This window comes from Stenella coeruleoalba (assembly GCF_951394435.1).
Source record: "Stenella coeruleoalba genome assembly, chromosome: 1".
Taxonomy (NCBI): Eukaryota; Metazoa; Chordata; class Mammalia; order Artiodactyla; family Delphinidae; genus Stenella; species Stenella coeruleoalba.
Window position 1 is genome coordinate 47324818 of NC_137169.1, and position 14391 is coordinate 47339208.

The following is a 14391-nucleotide window of genomic DNA, read 5'->3' on the forward strand; positions in this document are numbered from 1 at the left end:
TATAATCAAAGGGTCTTCAACTCCATCAGTGGCCTTCGGAAAATTAAACCCTAAAATCAAGAGGGCTTATTTTCCCCTGGGATTGAAAGCCCTGTATTTTGAATACTCTGACTCAAGAAGTATACTTTAATTTCCCAGCCAGCCCCAGAGAATTCTACATTCACACAATGCCTACAGTATAGACCGTCCAAAGCAAAGGTTTACTAGAGTGAGTGGGACCCATCATCCCTCCTGCCAGGGCATTGGAGCCACTCTCTCCAGACAGATTTAAATGAGAAAACTGCTATACAAAAGATTCAAGTATAATAGCCCCCCACCTTATTTTCAGGGGATACTTACAAGAGCTCCAGTGCATGCCTGAAACTGTGGGCAGTACCGAACCCTGTACGTACCATGAATTTTCCTGTACATACATCGTTATGATAAAGTTTAATTTAAATTAGTCACAGGAAGAGATTAACAACAATGACTAATAAAACAGAATTACGATAATATACTGTAATAAAAGTTATGTGAATGTTGTCTCTCTCTCTCTCTCAAAATATCTGCTTGTACTGTAGTCTCCCTTCTTCTTGTGATGATGCAAGATGATAAAATGCCTACATGATGAGACAAAGTGAAGTAATGACGTAGGTATTGTGACACAGCGTTAGGCTATTACTGACCTTCTGATGATACGTCAGAAGAAGGACCATATGCATCGGGTGATCCTGGATCATCAAGTCATAACAACGTGGATGGTTGGATGTCAGTAGCTGACCATGTCACCAGTTGGGGATCCTAGCGAGAGATTTGATCACGCTACTCAGACGACATGCAAGTTAAAACTTATGAATTGTTTATTTCTGGAATTTTCCATTTAATATGTTTGGACTGAGGGTAACTGAGAACATGGAAAGGGCAACAGCAGATAAGGGAGGACTACTGTAAGTTGGTGACACCTTTGGAAATATTCTTAAATCTCAGCCTGCCAGAAGTTCCTCCCTTGCGAAACATATGGCTGCTTCAAAAGAAGACACTAGGCATTTAATCAAAATATCCACTAAGGCGAAGATGACAGCAGGACACATGCAAGGATGAGAAAGAATGTATTAGGCCGTTCCTCCCTAGAAGCCTACGAAAGCCAAAATGACCAAAACAGCTACTTTGGGCCAGTGTCTAATGAAATCCACTGTGTGGCTGGAAGCACTCCTGCCACTTCCTGTCAGTGGTTGCTAACTTTACAACAATGTGGGTCATTTGTGGGGAAGAGGCTACTGGGGGAAGTTCTATTTACTGCATTTAATGAAGATGCCGCATCCACAGCCACTAACCAGAGAAGCTCACAATCTCTCAGTGTGACCCAAAGGTTACGCCAAACCACCAAGACAGCAGACAGAGCCCACGGGACAAACAGGGTCACTAACAGAGAGACCCATTCCTGCTCCCCGATATGAGTGACAAAGGCCTTGTTCAAGTCTCTCCTTCCTTTAAGAAGCCTTCCCAGGATCCAGCGGGCTTCCTCTGCCCTAAATCCAGAGCTGCTTGTCCATTCTAGAATGTCCAACCTTTTCACCATCAAAGATGCCTTGCAGTTCCTTCTCGACCCTCTGTGACATCTATAAGATGTTTTTATTTACCAGGTAAACTATATTTAAATCATTTCTCCACTTCTGTTAATCAAAGCATGGGAAGTGTCAATCACATCCCCTGATGAGTGGAAATAACCAGCGAGACCAGAGTGATCTGCCAGTGTCATTCCACATTCAGATCACAAGCACAGAACGCCAGTGCTGCGACCAGTCCAGGCAGAGGCTGCTGTTCTCAGTTAGTCTAGGCAAGTTAATCATTGAAAAACGTACAGGACGTGTTAGGTATTTTTGAAGTCCTAAAAAGAGCACGAGATGCCCTGTGATTGCCCTAACAGACCTTGGCAGGTCCAGAGAACCCAGGGTGAGACTCATGAGTCTAACTCATTTTGGACAATTCCTCACGCGTTGCTGATGTGAAAGCTGGCAGGGAATAGTGGGGAAAACTTGGGCTTCAGGCCTCAAAGCAAGAGGGAGGGGATATGGGGATATATGTATACATATAACTGATTCACTTTGTTATACAGCAGAAACTAACACAACATTGTAAAGCAATTATACTCCAATAAAGATGTTAAAAAAAAAATGGCCTCATGAGACAGACTTTTCAGGTCTGACCCCAACTCAAACTCACCTGCTGTGTAACTTCTGGTGAGTTATTTTTTAACATCTCTGAACCTCAGTTCTGTCAATGGAGATAATAGTAATGAAGACTTCATAGGCTCACTGGGAGAATTAAATAAGAGAACGCATGCACACTGCTTTGCCCGGTGAGAGGTACATACTTGCACTCAATAAATGTTAGCAATTGTCATTATTTAGTCAGGCTTGCTTGAGTCCAAATCCCAGGCCTAACACCTATTAGCTGTGTGAACTTGAGCAAATCATTTACCCTCTCTGAGTTGCAAAACCGGTTATTGACATCTACCTTATTTTGTTATTGGAAAGATTAAGTGAGATATCAACTAAAACTCCTAATAATAAAGGTTGAGTGCCTTTTCCTCACCTTCTTGTATTCTATGTGGTTTCATTTTTCACGCACTTATAGCTTCATCTTCACTGTAATTTTCAACTTGACACTCCAACCAGTTTCTAAAGATCTGTGTTTGTGTCTTATACCCTTTAATATCACCCAGCATCCAGCACATGAATCTAAAAGATGCGCAGTAATTTTAGTTTTTGAGATGATAATCAGGTATAACGGCCACATCTCCAGGGGGGAAAGGGGATGGGAAAAAAAAAAATCAACCTTATCAGGAACTACAGTTCTATTTCATGGTCTTAAAAATATTGTAAAGCGAATCCAAGGAATAGGGATTTTTAATATTTGTACTTTTCACTGTTTTCAGGGTACTCTGAAGATCTAAGGCTGCTTTTCATTTTGCTGAAGCAGGAATCTGCTTGTCACACACCCTGGTTTGTGGAAGTACGTTACTCAGCGGGTGAGGGGGTCTAGCTGACCACCCAGCATCTATTCCTCAGGCAGCTTTATTGTTCTCTGCTCACTCATCGTAAACCCACTGACACTGCTAAACTGACTGAAAACTCTGTTTCTTTGTGAAATATTCTCTGACAAACAAAGCAGCACTAGAGTGGTTTCATGAATATGTTAATTCCAAAGGTCTTCGGTAAACCTTTTGTATTTTTTCCATACATATTTTAATTAATCTTACGACACTTCCAAAATGGTGTAGGCACTATGGAAAATAGTTTGGCAGTTCCTCAAAAAGTCAAGCACAGGAACCATATCGTCCTGCATTTCCACTCCTAGGTAAATATAACCATGAGAATTGAAAATCTATGTCCAATAGCACAGGGAGAAGATCAGCTCAGTGCTTTGTGACCACCTAGAGGGGTGGGATAGGGAGGGTGGGAGGGAGACGCAAGAGGGAGGGGATATGGGGACATATGTATACGTATAGCTGATTCACTTTGTTATACAGCAGAAACTACCACACCATTGTAAAGCAATTATACTCCAATAAAGATGTTAAAAAAAAAAGTAGATGAAGTACTAATACCTGCTGAACACACATGCTGAACATACATGCTACGATACGGATGAACCTTGAAAATATTATGCTGAGTGAAAGGCAAGGAAACAGAAAGTGGATCAGTAGTTGCCATGGGATGGGGGGAGGAGGAGGGTAAATGTGGAGTGACAGTTAATGGATACAGTTTTTTTGTTGCTGCAGTGATAAAAATGTTCTAAAATTGATTGTGGTGATGGTTGCTCAACTCTGTGAATATACTAAAAGCCAGTGAATTGAACACTTTAAGTGAATCAATGTTATGGTACATAAATTAGATCTCAGCAAAACTGTTTTAAAAATACCATTATAACTCAAGGAAAACCGTTTCTCTAAACCAAGAGGATTTCCAATAGCCCATTTATTTTAAGGGGCTTTGAGAAATTTAAAAATTCCAGAGCAAAATATATATTAATTAAATAAATTATGTATATAAAAAACTTAGAGCCTCATCTTTCTAATAAGGCTATGAACATAAAGAAGCATTCACTAATCCTATAATACAGGCTTCACAGGTCTCTACAAACACTGCCTTTAAAGTGTTCGTGGAGAGAGAGGCATCACCATGGTTCAGAGGCTCCCAACCAGGAGATCAGGAACCCCACCACCACCACCATCCCCCTCACCCCCCCAATCTCTTTTAATCTCCTTGTCACCCATCCTTCTCCTCTCTGTCCCCTGTACCTCAGGTTCATTTCTAATCTGCCTCCCAAATGATCTCCCTCCTTGGCCTCCAATTTCCCTCCCCTCAAACACAAATCAGATTAAATTAATCCCCTCTTAAAAACTGCGCATGAATATGTTAATGTCAAACATTGCCTGTAAAACTTTGGTAATTTTTTTTTTCCTTACACATTTTAACTAACCTTACGGTACTTCTAAAATGGTGCAGCTGCTATGGAAAAACAGTTTGGCAGGTCCTTAGAAAGTTAAACATGGAGTTACCGTATGACCCAGCAATTCCACTCCTAGGTATATACTGTGTTTGGTTTCTGTATGAAATTTTCCATAATAAAAAGAAAAATGAAAACGAAAATACAACCTCATTCGCTGGTCCTCCAAATTAAAGTTCAAGTCCCTTAGCGGCCTGCCATTTATAGCTCCCCTTTTTAATCTGGCTCCTAACTATCTCTCCAGCCTCATCCCCAACATTCTCTTTCCCCACCAACTCAATGCAAATACACAGCACTTACACTCCAGCCTCCAACCACCCACCCTTCCCAAAAACGTTCTTGTTTCTAAGTCTCAGCATCCGTTGCTCCCTCTGCTGCAATACCCTTTCCCACTCCATGTAATGAAGGCTATTATTTCTCTAACAAGACCCAGCTCCAAGCCCTCAGGCAAACTCATTGCTTTTCACTGTGCAGCTATAGCCCCTCCCTTCCCATGCCCAAATCAGCAGCACTAAGTGTGTAAAATTACCCAAAAGTCTGTTACCCTTTCCCAACGTGGGAATTCATAAAGCACAAGGAACCCCACCCCAGGGGAAGAAGGGACTAAGGGGTGTTGCACATAGTAGATGCTCAAGAAACAACTGCAGAAGACAAGACATACCTGAAAGACAGGTACAAACATAGACTTAATTAAATAGGCTCTCTAGAAATTATACTGATTGATGCTAATTTGGGGGCCAGAGATAAAGAAACCATCAGTGAGAACAGCTTCCTTCGTGTCAATATAATCATGTGTATTATGTGCTTTAGGGATACATAAACAGGAACAAAAGCATACTGCTTATTATGACAAGGCGCTTACACTGATTTGCATTTCTCTGCAAAACTCTCTAAGCATATAATTTTGTTAATTTGTGACAAACCTCAAAAACACACTTCCCACCAATACTCTGATTGCAGTGTATACTCTCAAAGCACACAGAAATCATCAAGTTCCTTTCATAAGGTGCCAACTGGATCTTATGTGTGTTGTTTGGTTTGGTTTGGTTTAAATTTGGGAATTCTAATGCAGATCATAATTTATAATTTAACTTGGACCTAAAGGAAGAATAGTTTCACAAGGATGTTTCAGAAACTGACCTAGCCTTCTTTTGAATGTTGGGACCACCAACTCATGCATGACCTTGAGAAAATTATTTCATCTGAGACTCAGTTTCCTCCTCAGTCAAAAACAAACACTTCGAAAACGTGGGCTTCTCTTTCTTCTCTCCTGGGACACATCATTTGAAAAAGATGGTGCCTGTTCAAGTGCAAATCAGTCAGCAGTGATCTTTGGTAATAAGCACCTTTTAGAACAAGGGCCAGTGGAAGAAAAGTGATCTATCAAAAAAACTGCCTAGTCCTTCAAATTTGCCCCATGTGTCTCTGCCCTCACTAAACTATCATCCTCTGGTTTGGGTTAAAAGTTAAACCTGTTTGTCTTGTTCCTCTTTTAATTGACCCAGGAAAGAGAAAAATAAGAATAGGGCTCTCTGGAGAACTACCTCATAAATGATAATCAAGTTTCGAACTGACAAGTACGCACCAGAAAAGCAAAATGGTATAAAGGCAAGACCTTGGTTCTAGGTCCTGCCCTTTCGCTATCACCAGACAATTACTAACCAGTCCAAGCATCCAAGTCTTCCTATGTGAATCAAGGGCACTGACTAGGACGTGGTGACAATGACAACAGCAGCTGGTGAGTGCACAGCGCCACACACTATACCAGGCATCGCCTCGCAACTTCACAACACATATTATCCCATTTTACAAATGAGAAAACCGAGGCCTCAGAGACAGTCACAACTTGCCTAACCACGTACAGCTAATAACCCTAAGCAAACTCCCACCTATCTGTCTCCAAAGCCTGTGCTTCCCCCTTGGACCTCCCACCTGTCCCCTGTTGAAAGAGGTCTATTTTTCTGACTGAGATAAAAAATGACTTGGTATTGTTGATAATGAAATCCCCAAGGTACTTTCAAATTCTAAAGCATCCATGAATCTAGGCACTAAAGAATTGCTCCGATGGAATTTTCTTTATTACGTCCACCGAGAGGCTCAGTCAGCACACTCCAAGCTGTTCTGCAACTATTTCTATTGGGCCCTGCAGAACATATTTGTACATATTTGGACTCAAAAAAATGGAAATAAATGAAATGGAATGGAATAGAAAAGAGGGAGTCTTCACTGCATTAACTGCATTGAAAAGTGGGCAGCAAGGTAAGCCGACGAGAGTTCTGGAAAATTTAGTGACTACTTACTAGCTGGGCACCGTTGTGCAAGTTACTTAACCTCTCTGAACTGCAGTTTCCTCCTCTCTAAAAGGAATCTACTATCTATATTACATGGTTGACCTGAACAATAAATATGTTCACTACCACAGTGATTCCCTTCCTCAAGAGATATGGAGAGTGCCCTGGACGACAAGCATTTTGATTATTTTTAATCATGTTGCTCTTTTTAGTTATTTTTTCTTCCTCTGGGCTTTCAAAAGACACATATAAGAGTTGACACTAAAATAGGCCATTTGTCCAAATTCCCTCCCTGACAAAGGTGTATTTATCTTTCCCTTAAAATGATATAGCCATGTCCCTTCCAGAGGGGAAGAAGGTAACCACCAAAGACTCTTGAGGTTCCTGCACTGTGACTTTTCCCAAACCTGCCACTGCTTTTCTCTGGCTAATAGAAAACATTTGTGTTCCCTCTGTCTGGTTTTTTCTTGGGATTCTCTTCACAATTGTTTCCCCTAATATATTTCAGGCAACTTTGCTGCCAAAATATTAAATTCATAGAACCATCGAGGAGTAAGGACACCGGGAAGGAAAGGAAAATGCTATTACTGTGAATAATAATAGCTACATAATACCCGATAATGATTTAGTGCTTTTTACCTCTTCGAAGTGCTTTCAGATTTGTTTTTTTTGTTGTTTTTTTTTTTTTGCTTTCAGATTTGTGATCTCATCTGAGCCTCACCATATACGAGGGTCACAGGTTTGCTTTTGTATTTTACAGATGAGGAAACTGAGGCGTGAAAGGTTAAATAATTTTTGCCCATGTCACATGTGTAGATGACTTTATGTCAGGATTCAAACCCAGACCTGGGTGAATCCGAAGCTTGTGTTGTTGCTACAACACTTTGCCAAGCTAACTTCGATCTTGTAAAGGCTCTCTCTAGAAGCCGCATTCATTCATTTCACTGTTTACTCATATACAAACTTCAATATCTCAAAAGAAAATATTTATAGAGTTAACACTTCATTTATCCAAAGTGGTCACTTGGCCTACAACACTACAGAGAACTCAGTTTAAAAAGAAATAAAAATCCCAGTCTCTTAGCAGTTAGGAGACACCAGCAAGTCCTTGCACTAAAAATCAGACCTTCAGGCCAGCACCCAGAGGTAATTTTTCCTTTTGAAAGGATTCTAACAATCTTAAATATTTTTTTTAATTGGAGTATAGTTGATTTACAATGTTGTGTTAGTTTCAGGTGTAAAGTGATTCGGTTACACATATACCTATATTCATTCTTTTTTATATTCTTTTCTCATATAGGTTATCACAGAATATTGAGTTGAGTTCCCTACGCTATACAGTATGTCCTTGTTGGTTATCCCAAGTACGGTTATCCCAAGCTCCTGATTTATCCCTCCCCTCCACGTTTCCCCTTTGGTAACCATAAGTTTGTTTTCCATAGCTGCAAGCCTGTTTCTGTTTTGTAAATAACTTCATTTATATCATTTTTTAAAATTAGACTTCACCTATGAGAGATATGTGATATCTGTCTTTGATATTTGATATTTGTCTTTCTCTGTCTGACTTCACTTAGTATGATAATCTCTAGGTATCTTGAATATCTTTATTGGAAAAGACAGGTGTACTGGCCACAAACAGAAAGAAAAGTACGGACAACCTAACAATTCAAAACGTGCCAGAACATGCGATCCCTCTACATAAACCAACTGCCCTTTAGGACATTAGCTATTAAACAACACAGTGATTCTCAAATTGGCCTGATAAGAATCACCAGAAGCTTTTATAAAACACAGAATCCTAGGCCCTGGTCCAGAGCCTAGTGAATTTGAATCTCCTGGGAAGGAGCCTGAGAAATCTGCATGTCACACCAGATGGGTCTCCTTATTAGCTGAGTTGGTGAAGTACTGACACAGTAGGCATCCCCCAAATTATCACTCCGCAAATAATGTGTACCAGGTTGACATGACACCTAGGGCAGGGTGTCTCCATAAACATAACTGCCTACACGGGGAAGAAGCCCTCAACTATGGTATCATTAGCATCATGCTATGAACAGGGCTTGCCAGCCCAAACAACTGCACAGGAAGGGGGAAAGAAAGAATCTCAAATTGACAGGAAGTCAAAAGGGCTAAAAGTGGAAAAGGCCACCAACTCTGGCTTTAACAGTCTCCCACAAAGGCAGCTATAACCCTATGGTATATCTCAAGTATAAGAGAAAGGGATGGAAGAGCTAAGGAGAAAAAAAAACGAAAAACAAAAGAAACTAGCCAATCCAGACAATGAAGGTTTTCAACCATCCTGGAAGAGTCAGCAGGGCTGACTCTGCATGGGCTGGAAGGAGGCACTCAGTAGATATCTGGGGAGGGGGACAAGGAAGAGACAGGGGACAGAGCAGAGAAGCTCCACATGGATTTACCAAATCTCTGCATTTGTGCTACCGCCGTGCACTGCCATTTGTGCTTTCTTTGGAACCACTGTCTCATGGGGTAAAAAGGCGTCCTCAAAATTTGGGAATTACTTAGTGTTAGAACGACCCCAAATCAAAACGATACCTTGGGGAGACGAGACCGTATCACTGACCAGAAGAGTTGAACCACCTTTATCCATCTGCTTTGGTGCAAATGACTAACTGGAAAATGTGGAGAGGCAGGACTTTCTGCAAACCGAGCTTTAGAATTTTCTAATGATCTGAGTTCCAGGGTTCTTCAGATGAGGGAAGAAAAGGGGGATGGACTCCAGTCATGCTCACTGAGGATTAGAGATCAACTCAAATTGACTTCAGTGTGTACCTCAGTTTTCTCATCTATAAAATGGAGATAATCTCTTCATCAGAGTTGAAGTGAAAAGGAAAACAGCTCATTCATCTGAAAAAGAGGCTAACAGGGCTTAGAAAGACAGTAGATGCTCATTCCTCCTTGCCTGGGAATATTGTCTGCTGCTCTCTTGTAACCTGGTAGAGCAGAAGGAGTGCATAAAAAAACAGAAGGCCATACTTTTATGCAACTGAAAGGAAAACAAAATCCATTTCAGAAAAACTACTATGCAAAGATTCATAACTGTGTTTATAAAAGCAATAATCGGCAAAGATGCTATTTTCTGAGACATAAACCTCCATTGGTGATTCTCTGACACCAGATTCCTTTGGTCCTCAAAGGAGAGTGGACTTCTGTTTTTTCACCAAGAATTTAACATTCCAAAAGGTATGTGAAACAAGTTAAACTGCTTGCATATTTCCACTTACATAACACGTATAGTGCACATCAGCTTTTATTTTTTCCAGACACAAGGAGAGGAAGCTTGGTATATATTCCTGTGAGAGAATAAACAGAAAAATGTCTCCCTTTTTCATATATTAGGGCCTTGTAATCCAGACCATATGATCAATACACTATATAAAAATTAAATCATACTGACAGTCCCAGGCAGAAAGTGAACCAAGTAGAAACAATTTTTTAGGACTGTGATGTGTGGAATATTAAAATCACATGTTGTGTTAATAATTTTCTTTTAGAAGCCAAATAGAGTTCTCCTGCATAAATTTCTCAAGTAAATGTTTACCTTACAGTGTTTCCTATTAAGGGTGGTCGAGAGGCATTAAATTAGTGATATTGTAATTTGGCCTATGCATAGGGGAGACACATTGAAAATGACTTGGTTGACATTATGTTAATGGCAAGGCACATACCTTAAAACGGATAGCTATGTGCTCCTTATGGTAAAATACAACGTCCTGGTATCTTATTAACTTTTTTTTTTTCAGTAAACAAAAATCATTTGCTCAAAGAGGCCAATAGTGAGTAAACTTAACAAACAGCTAGGTATAGAATATTAGCTTTGAAGGGGACACAGGGAGAGTTGGGGCAGATGAAGAGCTGTAATGTGTAAACATACACCTTACTTAACACCTTCAATGTACAACAGTATCTTGGGATTTCTGTGTCCCCCGCTAAACTATAGCTGATAGGTGTGTCTTTTTGCAAATTCCTTCACACTTTTTCCTTTGATAAGATACACCATCTCGTGGGACTGCCTTCTGAAATCAGAAGAGTGGAAAGAGGAGGGGAGTTCAATAAAACTGTCCGAAGGCTGTCAAGTGTGTTCTAGTTCTGCTTTCCTAATCACCAAGTAGGAGGTAGGAGGGTACAGGGAACAGACAGTCTAGAAAGAATTCACCCTACCACCAAGGAACAAAACACATCAGTGAACACTGGGAAGCCCCAGACAAGTTTACAGCAAACAGCTTCAATGTGTTTGTGTTCCTGGTACTCCCCCAGGACCAGGGAAGGTCTCTTAAACATTCAATAGCTTGGCAAGGGGACTTTTAAGTACTCATCTCTGCACTGTGCATAATAAGCCAGTGGCCTTCAGGAAGGTAGGCCCCCCAGTGACAATTCCTTTACATAACATCTTAATGCTGAATTGATACGAGGAGGTGGGAATGGGATTTGCCACCTGAACTACAGTCACCTTTCTTCCCTTCCGCAGAGCACAATTCGACCTTCAGCTGTCTCTGCATATCTAAAGGGGGCCATTCTTATATTTAAGCTCCAAGAGTCCTTTCTTTCTTTGACTCTCAGAATTTACTATGGACAATCAAGCCAAGGACAGATGGACCTCAGTAAGGATCCTGCTACAGAGCCATGAACACAGGGTCATTGGACTCCAGCCCAAGAAGTCTCTGGTTTGCACACTCTGCATGGACAACTCCATTTCAAAGGGACTTGAGCTTCCGTGCAGGAGTTCTATTTTAAGGGGAACAGGGAACACAGATGTTTCTTCAGTTAGCAGAGTTGGCAGAACAGCTCCTGGACCAAATCCGAGTTCTTAATGCAGGAAGGGGCCTTAGAGAGCATCTAGCTCAAGCCACTCACTCAACTGATGAGGAAACTGAGGCCAGAGAGGCAGTTAGGTGGCACCCCCGGCAAGTGGCAGAGTGGTGGTGTCCTGATGACAAGTCCTGCACGCTTCCCATAACACCATGATTCGCTTAAAAAAAAAAATCTACACTTACTTCAATCTTGGAACTCCTGTAGATTCTTGCCAATAGCCACCCCCTGCCCCGGGGGCGAGTTCATAAATCCTCCTTTCCCTCCCACTCCATTCCATTTACTCCTGCTCTTCCAGCTGTGCTTCCAACTAGTTTGGAAAACAGAAGCGGGCTACAGCCTCAGCTTTCTGGGAGTACAATTAATTGTGGTCCCGATGCATGAACCGTGGCTAGCTTTCCCAGTGCCTCAGTTGCCTCATCGGTGAAATGGACCTCCTCGCCCGTGTTGCACCGAGTCAGGGAGAGGCAGTACTCCCTGGCACACAGTAGGCGCCTAAAAAGTGACTGCTGGATCGGTACCCAGCATCACGCCCCTCGAGAGCACCCTCCCAACCCCCGGGGGGCGTTCAGGATAGCGGCATGAGAAAAGGCCCAGGCAGCCCCGGCGGAAGGGCTGAATGTTTACATTCGGCCGGGGGAAGGCAGCGTTCTACAGGCTGGAGCCCAGCGCTCCAGGAGATCCATCTTACTTGGATGGAGGGCAACCAGCTCTACGCCGGCTCCAGGTCCTGGTTCCACCGATTTCCCCTATCCTAACAGGCCGAGCCCACGCCTTTCGTGGGATTCTGGCCGGGCTTCCAACCGGAGGTCGGCTTTTAGGATTCGGTGTCCAAGTGGCCCGCGAAAGCCTACAGCGCTCCCGACACTCCTTTACAGGCCGGGGAGGCGGCGGGAACGGGGAGGGCGGGGACCCGGGGGCCTGGAGCGGCGCGAAGGCTCCGCGAGAAGCCTGCGGGCGGCCCCCGGGGCGGACTGCGCGGCGCAGCCGGGAGACGCGGCCCGGCGCGCAGCCCCGGTCGGGCTGGGACGCGCGCCGGGCGCCGAGGGCCGGAGGGACAACGGGACTGGGCTCACCCATGAAGAGGCAGAAGAGGTCCAGGCAGATGAGCAGCACCCGCTTGCTGCTGCCCTTCCTCGGGTTGTTGTTGAGCGCCGGGCTGCCGCCGTTCTTGCTCTCCGCGACGATCGCCTTGTCGTACTTGTAGTTTTGCATGGCGCTGGTCAAGACGCCCCGCGACAGCAGTCACACACCCAGACGCCCGGGTCGCCTCCCGGCCGAGGCTGCTCGGGGCGCGGCGGGAGAGTGCGGCCCCGCTGCCCGCTTCCAACGGCAGGCGGTGGTGCTTTCTGCTCCCCTGGGGCTCCTCTGCTTTTCCTGCCTCAATCCCGAATCGTTCGAAAGTCCAGAGGGGAGAGAGACAACTCCCGAGCAGAAACTTCTGCAGCGCCGCGCTGCCCCGGACGCGCGGGGCTCCCGTTTCTGTGTGCAAAGCAGCGAGCGGGCAGCGCGGGCCCTCGACCACCCTCCTCCGCGGCTGGTTGCTTAATGAATGGGAGCTGCGCGGAGCCCAGCTGCGCGGAGCCCAGCCACGCCGAAGCGCTGCCGCAACTCTAACTTTCCTCCTCCTCCTGCTGCTGCTGCTGCCGCCGCAGCTGCCGTTGTGATCGCCTGGATTTGTTTTCGGCAGTTTTATTTCAAGAGGTCCTTTAAAAAGAGAGAGGGACCTCCTTACTTGGCTCAGAAGAGATTCCGAAAGCACAGCCCCTTCCTTAAGCAGCCGAAGACGTAGGATAATTAAGGCCACATTTTCCCCCACCCCTTTCCAAAAAAAAAAAAAAAAATCCTAAAAGGAAAAGTTACTCTCAAACCAGAGAATCCGGGAGCCCCTAGCGTTCAGAAACACTAAATTGTCACAAAAGGAAAAATAAATAAATAAATAAAAGAATAAAAAGAAACTTTTTCTTGCCGGCCTTGGGTCAGGTAAAAGTTGAGGCTGTGCAGCTCAAAAGCATTTCTCCTCCCTGACACATTTGGGGCTTTCAAGTCTTTATTTTGATTTGAATCATATTATCCCGAAAATACTCAAAGAAAAACAAATTTTTTTTAAAGATCTTAACACCCAGCACCGGGTACTGGGGTAGATTCTGAGGATACGAACAGGAAAAGGACTGCACGACTCTGGAGCTAGACCCTGTGGACTGGAACCTTGGCCGTGGCTCTGTGCCTTGGTTTCCTCATATGTAAACTGGAGATAATAACTGTTTCTCCTAAATAGAGTAATTGTGAAGACTTAAATAGCTAACCCATGTAACGCCTAGAACAGTGCCAGGTATATAGGTGTTAACTATGACTTTTATTCCTGTTTCCAGGGTGAACGAGTCCCAAGCCCTACAACCCCCTGCTAGTTCAGCTGGCCCCCAGCCTGCTTGTACAACTACGGGGGGTAGTTTTGGGGGCAATCTAATGCTTTGCCTTAGAGGTTGTCATGTGCTTTTAAGTTAATTATTTTATGTGAATTAATTTTTCTTCCAGGTAGACTATAATCATTTCCAAGGCAAGGGCCTTTCCTTCTATCTTCTGTAGTGCCTAGCAGAAAACTGGGCACACAGTACAATAAATAGGCATTTCTTCCAGATGTCTCTTTTTGTACATCCAGAAACAGAAATAGTTGTAGCTTTTTTATATGTTATATTGTTCATGTTCTTTTTTTATCCTGACTTGTTATGGGGTTCAGTAACCCTATATCCAGCCACCACCAGCCATTTGACCTTTCTCCAAT

The 14391-nt window shown here is 43.4% G+C and overlaps 1 protein-coding gene across 1 annotated transcript in view; it reads right to left on the bottom strand.

Moving 5' to 3' along the window:
* The window catches only part of PLPP3 (phospholipid phosphatase 3), an 82973-nt gene extending 69230 nt beyond the window's left edge, over positions 1–13743 (bottom strand). The window contains exon 1 of the mRNA XM_079924809.1: positions 12686–13743. Within this exon, the coding sequence (XP_079780935.1) occupies positions 12686–12824 (139 nt within the window). The 5' untranslated portion in view covers positions 12825–13743. The remainder of the gene's footprint in view (positions 1–12685) is intronic.
* Positions 13744–14391: the final 648 nt, after the last annotated feature.